Source organism: Giraffa tippelskirchi, chromosome 9 (genome assembly GCF_054371585.1).
Source record: "Giraffa tippelskirchi isolate mGirTip1 chromosome 9, T2T-mGirTip1v1.2.pri, whole genome shotgun sequence".
In the NCBI taxonomy this organism is placed as follows: Eukaryota; Metazoa; Chordata; class Mammalia; order Artiodactyla; family Giraffidae; genus Giraffa; species Giraffa tippelskirchi.
In genome coordinates this window covers 31,158,670-31,184,682 of record NC_137283.1, presented here as the reverse complement: position 1 = coordinate 31,184,682, position 26,013 = coordinate 31,158,670, and the positions used below count along the sequence as shown (strand labels likewise).

Genomic DNA, 26,013 nt, shown 5'->3' with positions numbered 1-26,013 from the left:
CCCTTGGACTGCAAGAAGATCCAACCAGTCCATCCTAAAGGAGATCAGTCCTGGGTGTTCATTGGAAGGACTGATGTTGAAGCTGAAACTCCAATACTTGGGCCACCTCATGCGAAGAGTTGACTCAATGGAAAAGACCCTGATGCTGGGAAGGATTAAGGGCAGGAGGAGAAGGGGACGACAGAGGATGAGATGGTTGGATGGCATCACCGACTCGATGGACATGGGTTTGGGTAAACTCCGGGAGTTGGTGATGGACAAGAAGGCCTGGCGTGCTGCGATTCATGGGGTCGCAAAGAGTCGGACATGACTAAGTGACTGAACTGAATGTACAAAGTAGTACTAAATAACTCACATAACTTCAAACAGCTTTAGCTAAGTAGCCCGAGGAATCTGTCAGGTTAGACTTGGAATCCCTTCCAAGACTTCTGTGTATTTGAGGTAAATGACCTAAATTTCTAAATCTATTCAGCTCTCAGATGAAGATATCATGTTCTCACAAGGCTACTTACACAAGAATTACTGCTGTACCTGTATATAGCACCTGTAAGCTGAATCTGTATATAGCACCTGTAAACTGAATGTGTAATTTTTTAAGGAAATTATATGAATTTATACCATGTTTTTATAATGAAACAAATTACCTGTCAATATAGAACTAGAAAGAATAAAAGTAAATGAAAATGTAACCCAGTGACACATAATCACAAAGCATTTAAACAGAAAACTGCCATCCAAATAAAAAACAAAGAACATGTACTATATGTTCCCACACTAAGATACTAAAACTCATTTTCAGTACTTACATTTAATTCTGTTTTAAGCCTTAGTCTTTTGGAAGGGGGAAAAAGCATTTCAAGAGGCCTTAATATAAAAATTAAGTCATTCTATTTCATTACCTTACTATGTCAGAGCAAATTAAATCAGTAGGTATTTATTGTGGCTAAAGTACTAATTCAAGTACTATAAAATTTTGTATTAGTATCTTTGCTACATATTTTAAAATAATTTCTACATCAGTACAGAACTACTTACTAAAAATATTTTTAAAATTTCAGTGAGAAAATTAGACAATATATGATTTTATTAATAAATAATGTGAAAGCATCAGTGATAACAGTTTAAACATTAAATTCTTTTAAACATCCATGTCTTGGCTTTAATGTTGTGCATATTGGCCTCTATGGCACTGAAGGTAAACACATGAAAATATTTCCCATTTCCATGCACAGGTGTTCAGCTATATACCGTTTACAAATTATTATGGACAAGGTAACTTTTGCAATAATATTCATTTGGACAGCCACAATTAATATTAAATCAAGCAAGAAGTAGGCTATGTTGAACATATGCTCTAGATGCCAGTATTTAAAACTGAATTTTCTTGTTTTTTTTAAGGGACATCTTTTTGTATATGTGGGTACTCAAATGAAAACTGAAGAATGCATTCTTTGACCATAACCAAATTCTCATATAAGAGGGTATTTGCCTCCTCCTCTAAAAGAAGCAATGTATTTGCTCATAATCTCCCTCTCCAGGCACCACTTTCCATATTACTAATGAAAATGCTCACAAGCACCAACCCCAAAATTTTGTCTTCAAGGGAGAAGTATAAAGTTAAAAAAGTGGCTCATATTTTAAAAGGTCAAAGTCCAGCAACACTAATCCTAAAAATGACATCAATTACATTTCTTAGCATCCACGAAGTATAATATTTTCATGAGTTTTCTATTATGTGCAGATTTATTTTCCTTAAGAAGTAAAATGAAGTTTGAATAGTACAGTCTGTGGTGTGGTAACATCAGCAACTGCCAGTTCTTGCCCATCAACGAGTCCCAATTCTAAAAGAAAAAAGCTAAATTAACCCAAGCAAAAAAAAATCTCAAGAAAAGAGATAACACATTCAGAAACTATAGCAAATTATGGTCTAAACAAACATCAAAATCCAGTTCTCTTTAATCAAGGTAATATTATATTTGATTTCACACAGATTTTTTTAACATTCCAAGAGCAATTAATTCTATTAATGTTTCTTAAGATATAACTAATTAGAATGGTATTACCATTCAAAAGCATTAAGAGCAAATCTAAAACAGGCCTTTATTACTTTTACTGAAAAAAAAAAAAAAAAAAACCCAGAAGAAATTGATTAGCATTAGTAAATACACTCATTTAACATACCTTTCAATGTCTTGGAGAGATTTGGCCTTGTTCTTTCTTCAATAGAGGTTACTGACTAGAAAACAATAATGTAAAGCACATTAAGTGAAATTAAACTTTTAATGTAACTCTGTGGGGGGGGAGAAAAAACTGAACACTGATCACCTGTAAGTAAAGTGTTCTATTTTTGCCCTCTAATGTGGCTGTGATAGCTGGAGATTTCATCTGCCTAAATTATAAGAAAAAAAATTAGAATCATTTTTCAAAAAAAAAAAAATTCTAGTTTTTAAAGTTTTAAAATCACAAATTTTTTTCTACAACATAACAAAAGTCCTGAACACTTACAGAGAAGCACTATTGGTTAGATAATCCAAAACCTCCTGCAGTTTAGCTGATGGAGAAAACTGAATGTTTTGAGGAAGCTGGCTGCAAGCTGGGCAGTTTTCCTACATATAAAACACATATCACGGTGACATATGTACCAATAACAGTCTATTTATAATGATTAAATAAAAATCAAGTTGTTTTATCATCAGTTGTTTATCTCCTATGAACAAATTTTTATGTTTTAAAATCTGCTTTTCCCAACAGGTCATTTTTCCTAAATTATTTCACTACATAGTATTTATTTCAGGCTGTCCTAAAAAGATACATAGTAAGTAGGGTTCTGGAAATCAGAAAATACTTACAAAGGGTGTGGGAAATTTCATTCACATTTCCAACCAGTAATTAATATTTAAAAATCAAAGTATGCATAATCAAAAAAGCTTTCATTAGTATACTACTACTAACCTTTCTCTCTGCTTCAAATGTGTACGTGTACAGTCCATCTACATCGTTGAAAACCAAGTAATTATTAAGGGGAATATATGCACTGTAATGAAAAAAGTGTTCATTTTTATATAACTGAGCCAGATCAAAACACAGACTTACATACATACTAAAAATGAAACTCATTACCTTGTGGCTATTTTAAAAACCTCAGTGGCACACACAGCTAAAGAAGAAAGAAAATAAAGATGCTTTAACTCAATGAAAATTAGACATTTAAAAATAGAAGTTAGTTATAAATCAGAACAGATAAATTTACAAAGCTATTGATTAAAAAATAAATAGAAAAATACATACAAAAACACGATTATTTTTTTAAAACTAAGACTATAACATTTTATATGTTTTGTATAATCCAAATGATAAAGTAACATTTTAAAGTAACATCACAAGTTTTCTTCCCTCTTCTTCAGACTGAGTAGCCTGTTATACTGATTAAAAAGAAATGGCACTAAAATGTCTTCTTACTATAGAGCAGTTTATCTATGAAATAATGTAAGACGAGATATATACAAGGTCCAATAGCTTGTCTTGTGGTTTTGGGGGCAGCTTAATTATACTACCATCCACCCAAGAAGATAATCAAATCCCCAGAACACTAGTTTTTTGAGATCATGTAGCTGCAGAAATAATGGCACCCCACTCCAGTACTCTTGCCTGGAAAATCCCATGGACAGAGGAGCCTGGTAGGCTGCAGTCCATGGGGTCGCTGAGAGTCAGACACGACTGAGCGACTTCACTTTCATGCATTGGAGAAGGAAATGGCAACCCACTCCAGTGTTCTTGCCTGGAGAATCCCAGGGACGGGGGAGCCTGGTGGGCTTCCGTCTATGGGGTCGCACAGAGTCAGACACGACTGAAGCGACTTAGCAGCAGCAGCAGCAGCTGCAGAAATACCAATTTAGGTACTGAAAATCTGAAGGGAAGGAAATAAAATTAAGTAGTGGCCATTTTTCCTCACCTCCAATGACGGCATTTGTAGAAGCTACTGCAGGAATGATTCGTTTTACTACTCCTAAAAAATATATTAATTAAAATATGGTTATTCCTTTTTTTAAAAAGTAGGTACCTTAAATTAGACAATGATTATTATTAAATATCATGCCCAGTACTTGATTTGTGGGTACAGGCTTGATTTGTGGATTTCAGGCTTTCAGGTCAGAAAATAGACTTAAGTTTAACCATGAAACAATCTTTTTTCACACTCACATTATTTTGTATTAACAGCATGTTCAGAATCCTAAGTTATAGTAGGAAAGATAAGTAAATTCTTCACACTGTTTCATATAAAGATGAGACAATAATATACTAATAACTCCTAAAATTTCGGGTGTTTATTTTGCACCAAGAACAGTATGAAGATTAAATAAAATTTTACTGAATTTGCATAACATCATGTTAGTCTTATTACTCTGATTTTAAAGATGAGGAAAATGAGGTTGAGAGAAACGAACACATCCACAGCTATACATGTTGTAAGAGATAGGGGTGATATATGAACCCAGGTCTGCCCTAATGTACATAATCTTAACTGATACAGCATACTATACTATCCTCAGTAAGGACTGAGTAAAGTATGAGGAGTAAGAGCTACCTAGTTTTTCTTCGTCTATTAGTTTTAGCCATACTATTCACAAAAATTTAAGACAAACAGAAAAACTGCCCCTAAACACTTTGTTTCACTCTACAACATGGACTATACAAAATATTAAACACAGTTCTCTATTTCTACTGCACTTTTTTCATATTAGTATCCACAGATTAGGAATGACCAAAGCCCCACCTAAAATCATTTTTTAAGTACAAAATAAATATTCTGTAACTATATTTGTACTGTTCACTTTAGAAAACAAAAATTCTGATAAAAGTAGCTATATTATCTTAGACTGAGAGAGCCCTGAAAGATGTGTTTCCAAGATTTTAGGTGCTGGCAGGTCAGGTTTTAAAAACTTAAGAAAAAGGCAAGTATCTAGGAAGATGTGAAAGGAAGATAGTTAAGGAGCTAGAAAGCTGTTTTAAAAAACTAATTCTGACCATCTGACCATTATGTGCAATTTCAGAAAAGAGGAAATAGGGAGGAGCTAACCTTCTGGTGATTCCTGGAAGCTTGCCAGTGAACCACAAAGAGCAGGATGTAGCGGAAGGAGAAACAGGTTGTCAGAAACAGTGAGAAGCTGAAGACACACCGTCCAATAAAAGATTCACCCATCTCTCAACCCTCAAAAAATCTGGATTCCACTTCCAATTTGGCTTCTCTACTCTTTGTCAAGGCCCTCAATCATCAAGCTAAGAAATACACACCAAGCCTTGCTAAAAGGTATGCAAGAATAAATAAGACTACACACAGAAATGAGTTTGCAGTTCCTGATCAGGACAAACGGAATTCATTTGTTAATTCAAACAATTAGCAAATAAATGTGGATTATATGCCAGATACCATTCTAGGTGCTGTACAGAGGAGCAGTAAAAAAAAAATCATCTTACAGTGATGGAGGAGTCCATTAGACAGTCTCCTTGGGGAGGTGATAATTTGAATAGAAAGCTAAACCATGAAAAAGATCCATTCATGCAATGACCTGGGGAAAGTGCAACTGTGTACACGGCAGGGGCAAAGGTCCCAGAACAGGGATGAATCAGGGTGTAAGGATGAAATATTCTTCATATAGGAAAACAAGACTATCTGAATTCTGAGCAATTATAAAGAGGTAAAATAGTGAATGGTTTATAAGTCATTATCAGTTGGTATGATCAGGAAATCGTTAAGTTGATACCTGAGGGAGAGGCAACCAATCCTGAGGGGAATCCAAGGAAGAGTATTCCAGGCATAAGGATCAGGAGTTATTCAAGTTTTAAGGCGGGATCATGCTTGGTAGCAGGTCAGAACAATGGAACGACGAGTGTACAAATGCAACAAGGAGTATGTAAGAATAGAATTTTCAAATGACATTACTCAAACATCAGTAAACATAAGGAAATAATTACAGGAGAGAAATGGCAGATTTTCAGAAAGACAAAGCTCTTTCTGGTGAGCTTAATGATCTTCGACAAAATCCTTGGAAAGGTGACTATGTGTAGATACATTAAGAAACATTAGTCACTAAAACTGAGTGTTAGGATTGTTACTGAGACAAGTCACAAGACTACCTCATTTAGTTACCATGACTAACTTTGGAGCCAAGGGAAATGTGGAAGATGAGCCTCAAAAGAGCATCTGGAAAGGTCTTTCATGACATCCTTATGAACAAGATAAAGAAACATGAAGTACTCAACAACATATGATCAACAGAAGGGAATAAATCTAAAAGGCCCTGACCAGAAGTATGATTCAGTTATCTGTTTCTCAGCCACTTTAATCTTTTTAAAATTTTTAAGTATTTGGAAAAGAGATAAAAGATATTATTATCAAAACAAGTGATATGAAGCTAAAAAGAATACGTTAAGTTGGCAGGCATAAAGAACATATTAGGTTGGTGCAAAAGTAACTGGTTTTGCAGTATTGAAATCTGCCATTTGATGTTGGAATACATTCTAAATAAATATGATTATGTTATACATCATTTTAATGTGCATTTCTCACTTTATGTTTTTTTACTAAATGACTTATTACTTGCTGTTTATTTTCTATTTATTTTAGACTATGGAAATGATGTTAGACAAAAAGCAAATCGGAACAATTTTCTTATTTGAGTTCAAAATGAGTCATAAAGCAGCGGAGACAACTCACAACATCAACAATACATTTGACCCAGGAACTGCTAACGAAGATATAGCACAGTGGTGGTTCAAGAAGTCCTGCAAAGGTGACAAGAGCCTTGAAGATGAGGAGCATCGCTGCCAACCACTGGAAGTTGACAATGACAATTGAGAGCCATCAACGAAGCTAAGAAACTGCCAAAGAACTCAATGTCAACCATTCTACGGTCATTTGGCATTTGAAGCAAACTGGAAAGGTAAAAAGGCTCAATAAGTGGGTGTCTCATGAACTGACTGGAAATCAAAAATACCATCATTTTGAAGCATCATCTTCTCTTATTCTACCCAATAATGGACCATTTCTCAATGGGATTGTGATGTACTACAAAAAGTGGATTTTATACGACGACCAGCAACAACCAACTCAGTGGCTGGACTAAGAGGAAGCTCCAAAGCACTTTCCAAAGCCAAACTCACACCAAAAAAAGGTCACGGTCACTATTTGGGGGTCTGCTGCCCATCTGATCCATTACAGCTTTCTGAAACCCAGTGAAACCATTACTGAGACGTATACTCAGCAAATCAATGAGATGCACCAAAAACTGCAACGTCTATAGCCAGCATTGGTCAACAGAAAGGGCCCAATTTTTCTCCACAACATTCAACCAACACTTCAAAAGTTGAACGAACTAGGCTACGAAGTTTCACCACATCTGCCATATTCACCTGATCTCTCACCAACTAACACTTCTTCAAGCATCTCGACAACTTTCTGCAGGGAAAATGCTTCCACAACCAGCAGGTGGCAGAAAATGCTTTCCAAGAGTTCGTCAAATCCCAAAGCACGGATTTTTATACTATAGGAATAAACTTACTTTACACTGGCAAAAATGTGTTGATTAATAATGGTTCCTATTTTGATTAATAAAGATGGGATCGAGCCTAGTTATAATGATTTAAAATTCACAGTTCAAAACTGTAATTACGTTTGCACCAACCTAATACATATATATACAGAACAGCAGGATGAGTTTAAGAATAAACTTGCTGCTGCTACTGCTGCTAAGTCGCTTCAGTCGTGTCCGACTCTGTGCGACCCCATAGACGGCAGCCCACCAGGCTCCGCCGTCCCTGGGATTCTCCAGGCAAGAATACTGCAGTGGGTTGCCATTTCCTTCTCCAGTGCATGAAAGGGAAAAGTGAAAGTGAAGTCGCTCAGTCATGTCTGACTCCTAGCGACCCCATGGGTCTGCAGCCTACCAGGCTCCTCCACCCATGGGATTTTCCAGGCAAGAGTACTGGAGTGGGGTGCCATTGCCTTCTCCAAGAATAAACTTAAAAGGACCTATACTTGAATATAAAGAAAAAAAAATGCCATCCCCCAAAACTGCCAAATCTGTAACAGTGGGATGTGGCTTAGCAATTGCATATGTGAAGAAAACTTCCAGTTTTAGCAGACAGTAACCTGAAGGAATCAAAAGTATAGCACCAATGTAAACCACAAACAAACAATACAAAAAACCCTGGCCTCCTCTAAGACTGCATCAATGCTCAGAATTGTATCCTAAGACTCATCCTAGAGCACTGCATTCTCACCTGGATAGTTCAGAGAAGTACGGATAACTGAAATATGGTTAGAAGAAAACAGCATGATGGGAATTTGAGTCATGGAAACATGTTGATGGGTTAAAGGAACTAGCAAGGTTGATGGGAGTGATAACAATTTGGAGGGTTCAATACGTTAAGGGCTATTACTTGAAAGAGAATTAAATTTATATATGGCATAAGCATATGGCATACTCTGGGACAGTATCCAGCCCACACGAAAAAGATGGAGATTTCTCTTCAATACATAGAAGAACTGTCTTAACAATACTGTCCAAATGTGAAATGATTGTCCCAGAAATGGATAAACTGCTCTTCAGCAAAAGATAAAAGTGAATGAATGGCTTGCCCTGGATGATTCAGGGACTCCTCCAAGCCTAAGTAAATAAGATTCAATGATTAAATTCCTCCTAGTTAAGAAGTGCTATGGATTCTAATAAACTCAGTTTCCTTCTAACAAATTTGGGGCAGCTGGAAACTGTTATTTCCAGAGCATCTTTACTGAATCGCAAAAGGATAGTACTATCTGAAATCACTTATCAATTATTTCTCCCAAAGCATCACACCCTCTGAAAAAGGGACCATCTTAAGATCGTTATTAATGAAAATTCACTAACTTACCTTGAGTGAGTCTATATGTAACACCTCTAATATTATATTGTGATGCTCTTTCCAGGGCTTTTTGGAAAATCCACTGAATATGATCAGGGTCATCGCCATCTAATGGAACCCCTTGTATCAGGAAAGGGGGAAAAAAAAGGAATGAAGACAGAAACATGTACACATAAATCAACTTATTTTTAAGGTAATTGTCCAAATAAATAATATAGACAAGCATCTTATGTAATTCTGAATTATGAAATTAGGTTTATTACCTCCAAAAGGCTGCTCCTTAGGCCACTGCAATATCCTGACATACTCAATACAGTGTTCTGGTAGCCTGGGCATAGACGCAATGGTGCACATGGGAAAATTAACCTAAAAACAGTTTGCCTTTTTTAGTGGATTTTAAATAAATTATTTTAAAATGTAACTTCAGTTATGATCTAGTGTGTAAAGTTTCTTATAATTCATATTAGCCTTCCACTTACAGAAACAAAATACTTAATACTATTAAGAATACTTCTGAAATTAACACAGTTGATCTAAGTCACTTCACTTAGGTTGATCTCCCTAAAAAAAAAAATAGGCTTGCTCTACACTTTAAAAAATATATAAAGTTAAGCTTTGTTAGAACATGGGAAGAATAGGAGTGAATAAATTCTCTAATATGAGTACTCTATTATGTTTAACTAAGATTTAAATCTGAAGATATAAAATTCACCAAAACAAAGCAATTTCAAATAAAAACTAACAAAATTATTTATAAATCAGACTTCTAAATGCCCTTCCAAGTGGAAATGCAGATTAAAGAGCCTCATCTTTGGAAATATCAGTCTCATCTCTGATATCTTTATATCCCTGAAACATAGGCAAAAATCAAACAAAACAGATTACAGCTCTATCCCAACATACAACTTTCTAACTGGTCCTTTGAATCTTACTCTCTAAATAAAAAACTAATAGAAATGAATTATGAGAACAGAACAGTATCAAAATGATGATATTGAGTCTATGTATGTGTGTGCTCAGTTGCTCAGTCATGTTCAATTTCTTGCAACGCCATGGACTAGAGCCCACCAGGTTCCTCTGTCCATGGGGTTTTTCTGGCAATACTGGAGGAGGTTGCCATTTCATTCTCCAGTGGATCTTCCTGGACCAAGGGATGGAACCCAAGTCTCCTGCACCACATGCAGATTCTTTACCGCTGAGCCATCAGGGAAGATACATTATGTCTGTATCTTTCCTTAAATAGAGCAAAATTTCGTATTTCATCATCGTTCTTCTTAGCATGCCTTTCATAAAATGGTTATTCCTAATTAAAAATCCTAAATATTGACTAATCTTAATAATGCAACCCTTATTTCACCCCAAGATACTATCAAACAGATGCGGGTGCTTTTGTGATTTACCTGTGGTGGATATAGTTCCAGCGTGCATTCAATACAAGCAGTCATTCCAGGCAGAATCACCCGGGCATTTCCTTTAAAACCTTCTGTTCCCCCATCTATCAAAGGGACAATGGAGCTTGGGTCTAATACACCATCTTCATAATTTAGAAGAGATATCTAGGAAAATTGTTTCAAGGGTTTAAAAGGAGAGGGGGATAAGAATTCAAAAAGGGAGAATGCTTTCAACAATTCTAAAAGTCAATCACATTACTGAATACTGATACATCAAATCAAAGGATTACATTAGTAGCAATTTACATCCAAACCTGCAAATTAATGACTAGCAATAAACAATGAACTACATCTATTACTGAAAATTGAATAAACCCTGATTTTTCAAAAATATGACACAAAGTCTCATTTTTAGTATGTTAAGAGCATCAGGAAGAACTTCAGAGAACTGTAAAAACACTAAGTCTTTACCAGCATGCCATTTATCCATCTTCTGGCTATGATGGAGTCCAGTCCACATACAATTATATGAAATTCTACGAGAAAAAAAATGTAAGTTGAGTTTTTAAAAATGCTGCCACACAAAATGATTCACAATTCCTAAGAAACAAAAAACATTTTTCATTATAAGATAAATATACATAGCTTCTAATCCTTGAGTAACCCTTACTCAAAACAGCATATAAAAATGCAGCTAATGGTGCCAACTAAGAATTAAAAAATGGTGCCATCCTCCTTTCAATCAGTCAACAACATTCCTGAAAAGCCAACACCAAGAAATGAAAGCAAATAAAAGAAATAGCAATCAAATAGCTAGCAATCCGTAAATAGACACCAACTAAAAAATACAAAAATTTAGTGAAAATTGAATTTCAAGGGGAAAACTTACGTCGATAGAAAGTGTCGTTAAAATCCTGAATCTTGTTGAAATGTCTGAATATAAGTAAAGGAACTTAAGCTGCTAAATTTTTAACTTGTAAGATGAGTTTAACAATGCCATAGGATCAAATTATAAATGTATACTTAAAATAAGACATAAGTCATCAATGTTCAAAGCAATGGAATTCAAGGAATCTGATAAAATGAAAACAATCCTACCTCCTGAAAAAACTGTTTTCTAAACACTCCTCTCCCCTAATGACATAGAATAGTTTCTCATCCCCAAGCCTCCATATCAGTATAACTGTGTCTTTGTTATACTTTCTACCTACTCTGCTACAATCCTTATGTAAAACCATAAACTCTGGGAAAACAGAATGTGTATCTTCAACCATCAACATCAAGCAGAGAGGCAATAAAAATTTGTTTAGTGAAGGGAACGGGTATGCTATAGTTCCCACTTACAAAGGGGATTCTAGGAGTTAACGTACTGCACAAATTAATACACTGTACACCTTAAATTTTTACAGTTTTACATGTCAGACATAGGTAATTTAAAAAAAAGTTACTGCAAAACTAATTTTTAGAAAACACAGATGTTTGCAATAGCTTTTTCAGGTGCTAATGATTTGTTATTGATTTTTTTCCCCTTGGTGGGGGGAAGGGTGAATTTTCTTCCTCTCTCACTGAAATCAGTTCTTCGAGTTTCTTTCTACCCAACCTGCACCATATTAGCAGGCTTTCCCCAGCCTGGAGGGTGCCAAGAGAACACCATTCAAAACCGGCTGTGAGTGTGAATCAAAGTACTTAACATCTGAACAGCATATGTATGCAAAAAAGCATTTTTTTTTAAATTTTTTCTAATGGAGGAATTTCATTTAGTAACACATAAATTACACTCCTCGAAAACAAATCATCCATTGCAGGCTTTAAAAACCAAAATGGAAAAGAAGGACAATACATAGTATGTGTGCTCTAGATTTTTATTATTCTGGCCTACAAATAAAGAAATACATTCAATTCTAGCCCTCACCCACCAAGACTCCATTCCTTTTGAATACCAGGCAAACGAGAGGCATAAGCTGCAGCTAGAAAAAGGAAGTCAAAAGAGAACCAGAGCAAACATTATGAGAACAAAAATAGGAGACCCAGGAGCCAGACCAAGAAATGCCATCTCCTGGATTTCTAGAAAATATCCAAAGTTCCCCAGATCTAAATAAGGGAGAGAGACAAAAGAGTGTACACACTCTTTTTTTCTTTCTCCCTATAAGGACATGTATTTGCATGTTTAAACTTTTTATTTTTGCAAAGACAGCACACAGTGTCCCGTATTTCTTTCACTCAGTTTCCCCTAAGGGTTATATCATATATAAACTACAGTACCGTATCAAAATTACAAATGTGACACTGGTACAACGTGTGTGTTAAGTTCTGTCATTTAAATACAGGTAGATCTGTGTAACTACTAAAATTAAGATGCACAATTCTTACAGTACCACAAATATCTCCCTCCTGCTACCCCTTTACAGTCACATCTATCCCCTCTAACATGCCAAATACCTGGCAATCACTAATGTGCTCTCCATCTCTGTAATTTTGATATCTGAAGGTTATATGCAATCATACAGCATATGACCTTTTGAGACTGGCACTTTTCATTCAGCATAACGCTCTTGGTATCCATCAAAGCTGTACTTCATTAGTTAGTTTTTTATTGCTCAGTATTATTGTACTGAGTACAATAATTGTATATCGTATACACAGTATAACTGTAATACAGGTTAACAATTCACCTATTGACGGATGTTTGAGTTGTCACCAGTTTTTGGCTACTTGCAAATAAAGCTATGAACATCGGAGAATAAGTTTTTATACAGATGGTAAATGCCCACGAATGAAACTGCTGAGTTGTATGGTAAGTATATATTCAAATTTTTAAAAAGATAGCCAAACTATTTTCCAGATGACTACCATTTTACATTTCCAGTTTTCCTGTATCTTTGCAAACATTCATTACTATTTTTTATGTCAGCTATCCTAAAAGGTGTGTAGTAATCTCATTGTGATCATAACCTGGATCTCCCTTAAAGCTACTGATACTGAATATCTTATCATGAGCTTTTTACTATTTTCTTTAGTGAAATTTCCCTTCATATTTTTGGTCTATTTTCTAACTGCTTTTTACTGTTATGCTGCTGCTGCTAAGTCCCTTCAGTCGTATCCGACTCTGTGCGACCCCACAGACGGCAGCCCACCAGGCTCCCCCGTCCCTGGGATTCTCCAGGCAAGAATACTGGAGTGGGTTGCCATTTCCTTCTCCAATGCATGAAAGTGAAAAGTAAAAGTGAACCTTATATATTCTTGATGAATCCTTTGTCAGATATCTACTTCATAAGTATTTCCCAGTGTGTAGCTTATCTTGTCATCCTAACAAGATCCTTCACAGAGCAAAAGTTTTTAATTTTGATGACATTCAATTTACCTTTTCTTTTATGGATTATTTATTTGATGCGGTCTACTGATTTTTATCAAACCCTACATCCCAAAGCTATTTCTCCCATGTTATCTTCTAAAGTTCTACAGGTTTACATTTTATGCTTAACCTATGATCTATCTTGAGTTTATTTTTGTAATTTTGAGTTTTGAGATGCATTTTTTTTTTTTTGCAACCACAATTTACTGAAGAGATGGTCCTTCCTAGAGTGAATTGTTTTTGCACCTCTGTCAAGTATAAATTGGCCATACTTGCATGTGGCTATTTCTGGTTTCTCTATTCTGTCCTGCTGATCTGTGTCTATATTCTCTCCTTGGCAACACAGTCTTGATTATTGTACTTAGATAATAACTGTTGAAATTGGCCAGTGATTCCTCCAACTTTATTCTTTCACAGTATTGTCTTAGGTAATCCTAACCTCTATCCATTTTAGAATAATCCTGTTTGGAGCAACAGAAAAGTCTGCAGGAATTTTGATAGAAACTTGTATACAAATTGTACACAAATCTGGGGCTAAGTGACATCTTTACTATGTTGAATCATCCAGTTCTTGAACACTATCATTCCATTATTTAGATCGCTTTTGATTTCTTACATTTGCATTTTGCAATATTCAGCATACAAGACCCATACTTATTTTGTTAGGTTTACACCTAAGTATTTCTCCTTTTTTTGAGTGGTTATAAATGGCACTGTAGTTTAAATTTCAGTTTCCATGTGTTCACTGCTAGTATACAGAAATACAATTGATTTGTGTAGGTTGACTTTTGTATCTTGTGGTATTTCCAACATAACAAATCCCATTTCCTAAGTTTCTATAAAATACTAAAAGTTCCCTGGATCTAAAGGTACAGGAATCAACAAAGTGTGAATAGTCCTTTTTTAAAACATGTTTCTTATAAAAATATATTTATTCTGACACACCTTCCATTTGACTAATAATATACTGACTCTTTATTTTGCCTGCTATGGTAAGGCGATATAAAGATTACCAGTATCCAGCCTACAAACTTAAGAGTCTAGTCAAGGACATTTGCAATTGAAACTTAAGGCAAATAAATGAAGGTACTTGCTACCTAAGCTTAATTTAGGGCAAAAAACATTTTATATAATCTTAAAAAGAAAAGACTGAAAGGACATTAAACAAAGTGTTACCAAAAGATATGTCAGTAATAAGCTTACTGCTGCTGCCTATTTTTTCTGCCTATCCGTATTCTGTGTTAAACATCTCTTGTATAATAATAAAAATAATAAGCTTCAAATAGTTAAGTATTGAGTAACTTATTTGTCAAAAGGATACGGAACTACATTGCAATTAGGAACTCTGTCATTTAGAAATTCTGCAGCAACTTCAGCCTTAGGTCTTCCAACATCTTTAGGCCTACAGAAAAAATTATATTTAAATTATCATTCATGATATAAATCTAGATTATCTACATAATCTACTTTCACACATAAAAATATCCACAGTGAATTTATCTGGAGGCTATTTAGAAGGAATATTTTTACCTAAGTATTTCTGATGAATAATGAGTCATTCAACACTAAATGTAATCCCTTGTTGATATTCCAAATTAAGTATTTTTAAGTACTGACAAGTCTAATTAAGTATTTAAGTGAAAATATGAAGTTTTTTAAGGTAAAGTGTAACAACAGCATGTTTCCCAGCCACTTCTCAATGTTGTGTTTCCTAACGTAAAAAATTATCCCAGATCCAGAGATTTCCACGTCTTTGCCCTGAATTCCAGAACTTCAATGTGTTACTAGGCAGGTCTTGGCAGAAAAAAAATCAAGGGATCCTAGGGATGCGAGAATGTTCATATACCCCCTTCTTCCCATGTGCGCTAATTAACTAGTAAATGCTATACCCCATAAGCAGCCATAACTATGTTTTTTGAAGGAATAATTCCAAAGGCAGTATCTAGAATTGCAAATGTTACCACTATCTTCAAGAAGGTAAAAATAAAAGACCTCAAAAGGTTACTCCTAGATAATAACCACAGTTACAGACAGCAAAGGACATGAGTTCTCTCTTCTAATCTCAGTATAAATGGTATTTTTCTTTCCTAATATTTCCTCATTCTCTTCATGGGAATAAGTCACTCCCTCAGGTATACATAATAAGTGCTTCATTACTACTTTTTCACAACATGATTTTTGGTTATATACATAGGTCTATCATACCTACCAGACTATGAACAACTGGAAGAAAATTACCATACTCTTGAAAAATAAATGAAACACTTGAAAAATAAATGAAAATCAAACAGTCACTGTGCACATTAGAAATCGTATTTTATTTAAAATTGGAATTTTTAACATGTCTGTGTATGGCTGAGTCCCTTGGCTATTCACCTGAAACTACCACAACATTGTTAATCGGCTATACCCCAACACAAAATGTTTTTGATGCTAAATAAATAAAATGCTGAAAATGAATAAAATGGGAATTTTTAAAAAATGCTTTAACAGGTCAAATTTCTTCTCTCCAATAAGGCAAAATGCTTTTTTGACTCAAAACTTCTGGTAAGAGTTTTATTCTTTGTCTAAATTTGTAATTTCAAGAGGCTCTAGCATAAGTCAAGCAACTTGATTTCAGTATTGCATCCAACTACACTGGACAGAGCTCTTTAGGTATACAGAGTAGATAAAATAGTTTCAAGAATCTTTCAGACTGTGTATTATGTGTTTTCATAACTGATCCCCAAAAAATAACTCTAAGATGGTTTCTGTGGGAACTGCTACTTTACCATTCCAGAATTAGGGGATTCAATTGCTACTCCAAAAATCTGTACTTTGAGTAAAATGGCCTTTCATACACATCATCCTTTGGCATTGTTATACAACAACACCACATCATCCTCACAAGGTATCTTGGCCTAATTACTTAACCTGGAAAACAAGAACCTATTGTGGGGTTTGCTCTGAGGTTAAATTAGGGAGTATAGATAAAGAGCTCAGAAAGTACTTAATATATCCTAAGCACTTCACAAATCTTCATTGTCACTATGATCTTCAATCATTATTTCAGCCCTAAATTAAAGGGCATAGCTTATTATCAATAACCAATCAATTTGGTGGTATCATTTCAAGAGCAGTCCTACACTAAATATTTGTCAGACTGGAAAGTGCCCACAAACTTTTTCTATAAAGAGAAGAGAAATGTCAAGGGCAGAAAAAATATACAAAGAAAACCTTAAAAGTTAAATGTAGGGTTCACCCTACAATTACAATACTTCATTAACTTAGTTTAACTCATCCTTCAACCTGTTTAACATCTTTCCCAAAGTTAATTTTATCTTTTCTGCTACCTAACCTCATCCTGCATCCTAAGACTATTTGAGTACCTTTTGTCAGTACTCTATGATCACTATAGAGAGAGAAAAAAGTCCTTATCTCTCTGCTGTTCTTAGTCACTCAGTTGTGTCTGACTTTCTGCGATTCCGTGGACTGTAGCCCACCAGGCTCCTCAATCCACGGAGATTCTCCAGGCAAGAATACTGGAGTGGGTTGCCAGGCTTTCCTCCAGGGGATCTTCCCAACCCAGAGATCAAACCCAGGTCTCCCACATTGCAGGCGGATTCTTTATCATCTGAGCCACCAGGGAAACCCATCCATATAATTCTTTCAGTAACAAATACACACTTTTATCTAAGCCGTTCAAGTCCCTAAACACTACATAGTTAATATTCATTAATGAACTTTTCCTCAGATCTGCATGTAAGGACTACTTCTAGTATTTCAAGTCATCCACATAAGCCGCTCTTAGATGTTTACTGCATTTCACTCATACCTAAGGTAATTATCCCTCTTTGTTACATTTCACTTGCTCCTGGGTTTTTTCTCCTTAACTCACCATCTTATTTCACCTTCTCTAAAAAGTTCAAACTGTGTCATAACTTCACTGCCCCAGAGTCACCACTCAAGTCTTGGCTCATAAGTCCCCATCAATATATCTCACTAGGGCCTAATATATAATTACTGTTTTCTTATGAAATCAACAGGAGGAAAAGAGTGGAACTCAGTGTCTTCAAGGCACATTCATCCCAAAGATCACATTCACCTTTTGGACATTTCTTTAAAATCAACAAAAACATGTATTTGTTTACAAAACTATTTTTGCCAGAATGCCCAAAATTTTCCTGCAAAATTTACTAAGACAGGAGTGGCAGTTCTTAACAAAATTAGCATTATCCTCTCAGTAGTTTTTTATTAAACTGAAAATGTACTGAAATTCGAATGATTACCACAATTTTAAAACAGGATATTAAAACTCACCTAAATAAAAATTGCCTGTTCAGATTGGAAACATCTATAGTGTCCATGTCTATAACGTGAATCTGTCTAAAACCAGACAAGGCCTGTGAGAATAAAAGAAAAAAAAAATCTAATTAAGCAGAAGGTTCGTCACATTTGAAATTTTTTTATTTCTTTTCAATGGTCTTAAATCTACAAGTTCTCAGTAATAAGTTCTGCACAATTGTAGTCAATGGTTAAAGAGTCATACAAGGTATATAAAACTCAGGGTTCTTGTAAAGGTCAAAAAAGTGTAGGTACTCAGTTTTAAATAATCCATAATCCAAAGAGAATAACTCAAAATTTCTATGGTTATTTCATAATCCCATAAACATGTCTGTTAGTTTGTTTTGCTGCTGCTGCCGCTAGATATTTTAATTTTACTATTCTTACTACTTAACTGTATTGCTATTCTTTTCCAGAATACTGTTGAAAGCAATTCCTACAAGATTTGTATTAATGTAAGCATGCTGCCAATCAGAAATAACTGTAAGATTATAAACATACACACACACACATATATATACACACCCTGGACATGTAAAAGAAATACCTTAAAAGCAGAGTCAAGAGCAAGCAATCAAAGAGCTAGAGAAAAGCAACAAAACTCTTGTGTTTCAATGATAATGCCACATATTTTTTTTTTAATAAATTTATTTATTTTAGTTGGGGGCAATGCCACATATTTTAACAGTACAAGGTGTTCAAACTTACTAGCAGATTAAAAAAAATAGGTCTCAAGACTCAATTATGCTTCTCTGGGCATGGTCAGTTTACTTAGGTAATCAAATTGAATCACTTGGCAATAATTTCACCATTTTTCTGCCCTCTTTATAGAAAGAGTTGCCCATACTTTCATTCTCAAATATCCTCTCTTGCACTTGCTGTAAACAAGCTTTCACTCCACTGAAAACCACACTTGTCAGTCACCAGTGACCTCCCATAACAACTCTTACACTCTCTGACATGACCCATCTCAAGTATTTGGCAGGGTATAGATCGATTCCCCTCCTTAAACACATTCTTCATCTGGTCACCTCACTCACAAGAATTTGAACACTTTTTAAAAATTGGTTTCCCATTCACTACGCTCAAGAGTTTTCCTCCTCATTTACTGGCCAGAATTTGGGGCGCCCTTGCACTTACTAGTTCAGGTTACTTATGGCGATTTCAGACCATCTTGTAAGGTAAACTTACCATCATCTAACAGATATTAATATCTGAAATTAAACAGTTTCCAAAACCAAAGCCAATCACCCTTGCTGACCCAAACCAGCAAATCTGTTCTTTACCCAGCCTGCCTCACTTCAGTGAATGCCAACTCCATCTTTCCAGCTGCTCATGGCAAAATCCTTATCATGTCAGCCTTGACTCTTCTTATGTCCCACACCAATCCACCAGCAAATCCTATTGATTTCATCTTCAAAACATCCATAATCCAACCTCCTCTCACCACCTCCAGTACTACTGCCCTCTTCTAAGGGACCATCTATCACCTCTTGCCTAGGTGACTTCAACAACCTTCAAACCAGCCTCTCAGCTTCCTCGTCTGTTCTTCCTCTTGCCTTTTCTTAATACATCAGCCATGGTGATCCAGGTTAAAGTTGTATGGAGTCACCTCACAAATTTAAACCTCCTCCAATGACTTCCTGACTCAGAGTAAAAGGCAAAGTTCTTACAGCAGCACCTCAAGCCTTTTGTGACTCTCACTCCAAGCCCTTTTTGTTATCTCTGATACATCCTCTGAGAAAATGCCCCTCTTCCTCACTTCTGCTTTAGCTACAATGGCCTCCGTGTCCTCCTGGAACAAAGCAGTTATGTTCCCACTTCACAGCTTTTGCACCTAATACTCCCTCTGCTTAGAATGTTCTTGCTCACCTTTTTGCCCAAATAGCACCTTTTTGTGAACCCTTTCCCCTCCCGCCAGGCTATCTATATTCCATCCTTCCTTTCTTCATAGCATTTAAGCATTTATTACCATCTGACATACAACATAGTTCACTTGTCTTTTCCTTCCACTAAAACAAAAGCCCTCAACATACAAACGCCTGTTTTGATCAAGGCTGTATCTCTAGCATATAAAACAGTACCTGGTATATAGAGAAAGAGGCTCAATAAATATTTGCTCAATCAATAATATTAATGTCATATCCTTTATTTTAGAATGAGCCTTTGGGGGCTTACGATCAATTCATGTATATCTCTTTTGTTATTTATGTGTGAAACAAGCAAAGTAACAAGTGGTAAAATTGAAAACCCAGTTTTCTTCTATGTAAGAGATTATTACAATGCACTGAATAACAAGGCCACTCCTGAAGTTGCTTGAAGACTACTCCTCAGATCTAACCTCTAATTACTTTACATTTTAAACTGATATCTATCACGTTTGCAATAACAGCTTTGAAAGGGAAAAAAGCTAACCATTTAGGAGATTTGTGTATACAATGCCTATGAAAACCACAGCCTATCTTTCCTAAATCCTTTGGTTCTGGTGCTGCAAGGGTGTTTGTATCTAATAAAGTACTGTCATTTTGGCATCCTATCACAGGGCACATCGTGTGTATGTATGTGTGTGTGTGTGTGTGTGTGTGTGTCTCTCTCTCTCTCACACAGGGCACATCATATGTGTGTGTGTGTGTGTGTGTCTCTCTCTCTCTCACAGGGCACATCGTGTGTGTGTGTCTCTCTCTCACACGGCACATCATGTGTGTGTGTATCTCTCTCACAGGGCACATCGTATGTGTGTGTGTGTGTGTGTGTGTGTGTGTGTGTGTGTGTGTGTGTGTGTGTGTGTGTGTGTGTGTGTGTGTATCTCTCACAGGGCACATCGTGTGTGTGTGTGTGTATCTCTCTCACAGGGCACATCGTGTGTGTGTGTGTGTGTGTATCTCTCACAGGGCACATCGTGTGTGTGTGTGTGTGTGTGTGTATCTCTCTCACAGGGAACATCGTGTGTGTTTGTGTGTGTGTGTGTGTGTGTGTGTGTGTGTCCACACGCACTCAGTCATGTCCAACTCTGTGTGATCCCATAGAATGTAGTGTAGCCCACCAGATTCCTCTGTCCATGGAATTTTCCAGGCAAAATACTGGAGTGGGTTGCCATTTCCTTCTCCAGGGGATCTTCCCAACCCAGGGATCAAACCTGCATCTCCTGCATTGACCAGCAGAGTCTTTACCACTGTACCATCTGGTAAGCCCTATATGATACACACAGCTGTTTATTTTGTGAGAGACTTGTCTTCCCAATGATACTTTAAATTCACTAAGGACATACATCATGATGACCTGCAATGCCCACAGAACCAAGCATAGCACCAAGTACCAGGAAGTGTATTATGTTTTTGCAGTCTCACTGGGAGTGGCGTTAGTGTTTCTAGCAAAAGTAATGGGCTTATTTATATTTAAACTTAGGTCCCAAGGCTGACTATTTAGATCCTTCATCTGGCTGTTACCTGCTTCATTTTCTAAGAAGTATGCTCTACCATTTCCACTTTTCCACAAACTAATCAGAAGGCAAGCATACAACAGCTCCAAATCAATTCCTCCCCTAACCATTTTTGTTAAATAAACTGATAAAATCTTATAAAGATCTACTTTGTAGTTATCAGAAGTCAATGAAACTAATTAAGTCACAAATTATGGATTCCATCCAGTACATAGGAATAGCTTCACTAAATAGTACTGTCTCTTGAGATGATGTTCTTTTAAAACAGACTGACCAAAAACAGAAAAAAAAAAGGTTAGCTCTCCCATTTTTTATGGGTCTACTACCATATGGTTATGAAAAAAATTACTGTATGACTAGATCATGTAATGACACAATGGTTCGGTGAAATACTTGACTAAAAACTGATGGCCTGGATTAGATTCCAGGCACACCACAATAATCCAGAAAAAAACTTGTCATTTAACATCTCTGAACCTGTGTCTTCCTCTACATAAAATGAGATAGTGTCCTATTCACCTAAGTAGATTATTTTGAGGGACATACAAAATAATAAATACTTTGAAATTACATGTGAAATATGAATTAACAGTTTTGCTATTTACTTCTCTGAATTAATGAGCACTTTGCAAGAGGAAGCACAAAAATTTGCTGGATAAAAAGCAGAGAAGAAAGGAGAAATAAAAATGTCTATCAATCATTACTTTATAGCCAAGGACTTCAGGGTTTAAAAAGTTAAGCTACATCATCATTTTAATTACTATCTGGAATTTGACCTGCTAAACTTATCTAACAAAGGCTCAGGAGAAACAGTTAACAATCAATCATAATAAAGAAAAGACAGAAAAGGAAAAAGGGTTAATTATCATCGAGAAGGAAAGTACATATTTTATATATATATTACCAGGTTTTTCAGGAGCTCACATCCTAAGCCGCCAGCTCCAATGACTAGAACTTTACATGTATCTAACAAAAACTGGAGAGACTGTAAAGAATGAAAAGGCATATTAAAATCTATAAAAACCATAAGTACCATCAATAAAGCAACAAACCACAAAAGAGTTTCTCTGTTTCCCTGAAAAATGCAACTGAAGATAAAGAGCAGCCTTTGAAATTAATAAATTATTTAAATTTATGAACAAGGTAGAACCAGAAATTGTATAACCCTAATGATTTCTGAGAGTTCCAACTTTAATGTTGCTAAATTGAGTTTTATTGGTTGAAATTAAAAAGCTACTATTTCTAACAAGAAAAAATATGCCTAGTTTAGAGTTGTCTCTTTTTTTAACTTTGAAAAGAGAGCATCAAACTCAATTATTTAACTGACTTCATAAAAATAGAAAAGTGCAAAAATCGTAAGAACTCAAGATCAAGCACTGCACAAGCTGTTTAGAGGTCTTTAAAAAAAAAAAAGGCTAAGAACAATAATAGCTGCTTTTCCATACAGTTGGTTACACTTACAAAACAGGAGATGGCAGGAAGAAAAAACAGGTAAAACTCTTATTTTTTGCCTATCAGCAGAAAGATGATTTGAAACAACCACTTAACACAAGAATCTTAAATTATTAGCTCCCTGCCTCACCCCCACAAAAAAAGAAAATCAGAAGCATGAGAAAATATGCTGGATTGTCGAAAGAAATACAGAAGACTGTCAATTTTGCCCAAGATTACTCAGGTTACTCAGATAAGACAAGTCAAACCTAAGGGTCTGCACCTTAACTTCAGGAGCAGCACAATACTTCTATTTCAAAACAGTATCTCTTCATCAACATAAAAGGAGATAAAAAATTTACTATAAAGGAATATTTCCCATCCCATAATAAAAAAAAAAAGTTGTTTCTAATCGAACATTTGCTTTAAGTCAGACACTACCAGTTCCAAATTCTATTCCTCTATGATACAGCAGTCACATACTTTTTATACTTTTTAACAGGCAATTAATTATATTGCATTCTAAGTAATTATTTATAAATTAATTATATTCAATTCCAAAACTAATTATATTCAAGTCTAAGTAAAGATACTCATTTCAAATAAACTTCAAAATTTAAGCAAAAACATTTGTATCTCTATGAAAGTTAAATTTCTCATAGCAGGGATTAAAAAGGTGTGTCTCAAAAGTAATTTTAAACTGCAATTTTAAATGAAGTATAACATAATTTTAAGTGAGGTTATAAAGTCATTTTACTCTTGAAAATTAACATATTACATTTGAAAAATGTGAAAATAACTCAAATATTATTCAAATAAAATCAGTTGCAAATATTCTGTTTACTATTTCAAGATAACTTACACAATCCTATTAGTATTTTTATTATAAGAGGAAATTAAAAAGGAAGCATCTTATTATATTTGCAACATAAAACTATTAGAGGAGTTATTTAAAAATAAACATTTCTCACTTCAGTGCTCGGTTCGAAATCAGGGTGTGTGAAGGGTCCAGATCGCTCGAGGAACTTCTTTACATGGTTCCAGCGACCTTCCCAGTCTCCAGTGTCCCCACACCCACCATCAACAGCCATTCTGCACAGAACACAGTAAATTCAGCTGCAAAGATCAGTATGAAAAAGCCACACCTACAACTAGTATGGTTTCCCCAAATGAGAAGGTAACCACACCAGACCTGCTCAAATACAAAGGGTAATATTCAATGTAGTTACGCTTATGCTTTTATTGTCTTCTCTTGCTATTATATAGTTTATGTAAAGGTAAGAACAGATTGAGGAAATAATATGTTTCTGGGTTCCTAAAATAACTTAAAATCAAACTTGGGATACTGATCTATCAGTGAGAAATGGGCTTTCTAAACATTTGGAACTTACTAAACACTGCAAACTGCCCAATCTATTCTATGAACAGCCCTGGAACAGAAAATATAAGCTACAAAAAAAACAAAAACCAAAAAATCCCTCCACTTCCAGAATCCTAATGCTTGACATCTAACATAACTCATGTGTCCTTTCCAAGTTTGAAAGGTATAACTTATTTCTGATGAGAGAAACTTATGCACATTTTTCTCTGAAGTCCTAATTTTCAAAAAAGAATCTCTTAGGACTAGAACGTGGCTTCTATTGCCACTAAACACAAGGAAAGTTTTAGGTGATAATCATGCCACAGATAGGCAATACCATCTAGAAACCTTTAAGAACATACAATCTAGTAAGGAGGGACTCTTCTAACAAACTATATTTTCTATTCATTACAAGACTCACGTTTCCTTGTGATTATTTTTAATTTTCAAATTTCCTACAATCCCACAATGTCTACCTTCAAACATATTGAGTAATATCCAGTTTTTACAAAACGGACCAAGTACTGCCTAGCAATAAAGACCACAGGGTTTGATTTCACAGCTGGATTTGGTTCCACAATTAATAGCATTGTGACCTTCAGCAGATTACTGGACATAGCCATAAACCTCGTCTGTAGCTTGTCTGTAGCTACTTCTTAACGTCAAAATGATAGAGATAATCCACCTACAGGCCTTAGTACAATACGTGGTATAGAGTAAACATTCAAATTGTAGCTGTCATTTTAAGCAAAAGTGGAATGAAATGAAAAGTGGGAAGAAATGTGAGACTAAACTTGTTCCAAGTCCTCTTGCGATTGAAACTCAACTTTCTGAGATAACTAAGGCCCTGCTGCTGGGGACTGCCACAGAAATTACTAACTCACCACGCCCACTGCAAGAGCACTTTCTTCCCGTCCCAAGTAAGGAGGAAGAAAAAATAGGTGATGTTGCCCGGGGTGTAACACATTTCGCTTAAACCTGTCTCACTGCACAAAACTAGCTAGGCTCTGATATGAAATAAGGTGTGTAACAAATGAAGAATATAAGCTCTCTGGAGGCAACACTCTCCTTTCAGAGCCAATGATTTTGCAAAAATGACTGAAGTGCTTAGTACGATACCAGACTTAAAGTTCTCATCAAAAGTTTGCAATTAATACTGTTGTCTCAGTGTTTTCGAAAGGCAAAAAAACCGGCCCATCGTCCGTTTCATGTGTTTTGGTAAGAATCCCTTTTCACAAAGTCTCGGCTCTGACAATCTGGGATGGAGGAAGAGAGGGGTGCAAAGGGTCCTTTCGCAAGACCTTTAGGTCAGGGACCCCGGCGGGCCGGCGCGGAACCTGAGCGCGGTACCCGGGCCCAGCGCCCGCCCGAGGCAGAGACCAGAAGGGCCCGCCGGGCCCCTGGGGCTGCGGGCGGGGGTCGGGGGTTGAGGCTGCGCGGCCTGCGCTCCGGGTGCCCCCCCTCCCAGCCCCCCGGGCCCGCTGCGGCTGGTCCCCTAGGCCTGGGGTGAAGGGAGGCGGGGGCCCCCGGAGAGGGCCCCGGCCTCCCGGCAGCACTAACTTCTCAGCCAGCAGCTCCTCTATTCTCCTTCTTTTCTTCTCCCTAAAAGAAAGAGAGAATAAAAGAAGGGTCAGCATCACGCTACACATTGGGCGCCGCGAGGGGATGGGGGGCGAGGGGACGGGGCGGAGGGTGGGAGGACCCCGGGTGGAGGCGGCAACCGCCCACCGCCGCGCTCTCTCACAACCCAGCCCGGCCCGGGGCGCCTGCAGAGTCCGGTACTTACGGTTCCTCGCCATCCGCCATATTGTTCTCC

General features: G+C 36.3%; 1 protein-coding gene across 5 annotated transcripts; it reads right to left on the bottom strand.

Annotated features, from left to right (window-relative positions):
* Positions 1 to 1,066: 1,066 nt before the first annotated feature.
* Positions 1,067 to 26,013, bottom strand: UBA3 (ubiquitin like modifier activating enzyme 3). 5 transcript variants are annotated; one of them, XR_014064923.1, is made up of 18 exons: positions 25,984 to 26,013; positions 25,758 to 25,799; positions 23,809 to 23,929; positions 22,311 to 22,391; positions 17,944 to 18,026; positions 14,966 to 15,046; positions 11,182 to 11,225; positions 10,764 to 10,828; positions 10,302 to 10,457; positions 9,165 to 9,267; positions 8,911 to 9,021; positions 3,953 to 4,006; positions 3,121 to 3,157; positions 2,949 to 3,034; positions 2,506 to 2,606; positions 2,326 to 2,389; positions 2,182 to 2,236; positions 1,067 to 1,841 (listed from the first exon to the last, which is right to left on the bottom strand). XR_014064923.1 is itself a non-coding variant. In XM_081528442.1 (18 exons), exons 1-18 carry the CDS (start codon positions 26,001 to 26,003, stop codon positions 1,753 to 1,755), a joined length of 1,389 nt encoding a protein of 462 aa, XP_081384568.1. In that variant the 5' UTR covers positions 26,004 to 26,013; the 3' UTR covers positions 1,067 to 1,752. The 5 variants fall into 5 exon arrangements, 4 of the variants coding, with proteins under 4 accessions (XP_081384568.1, XP_081384570.1, XP_081384569.1 ...); XM_081528442.1 differs by having other exon boundaries at positions 2,953 to 3,034; XM_081528444.1 differs by lacking the exon at positions 22,311 to 22,391 and having other exon boundaries at positions 2,953 to 3,034.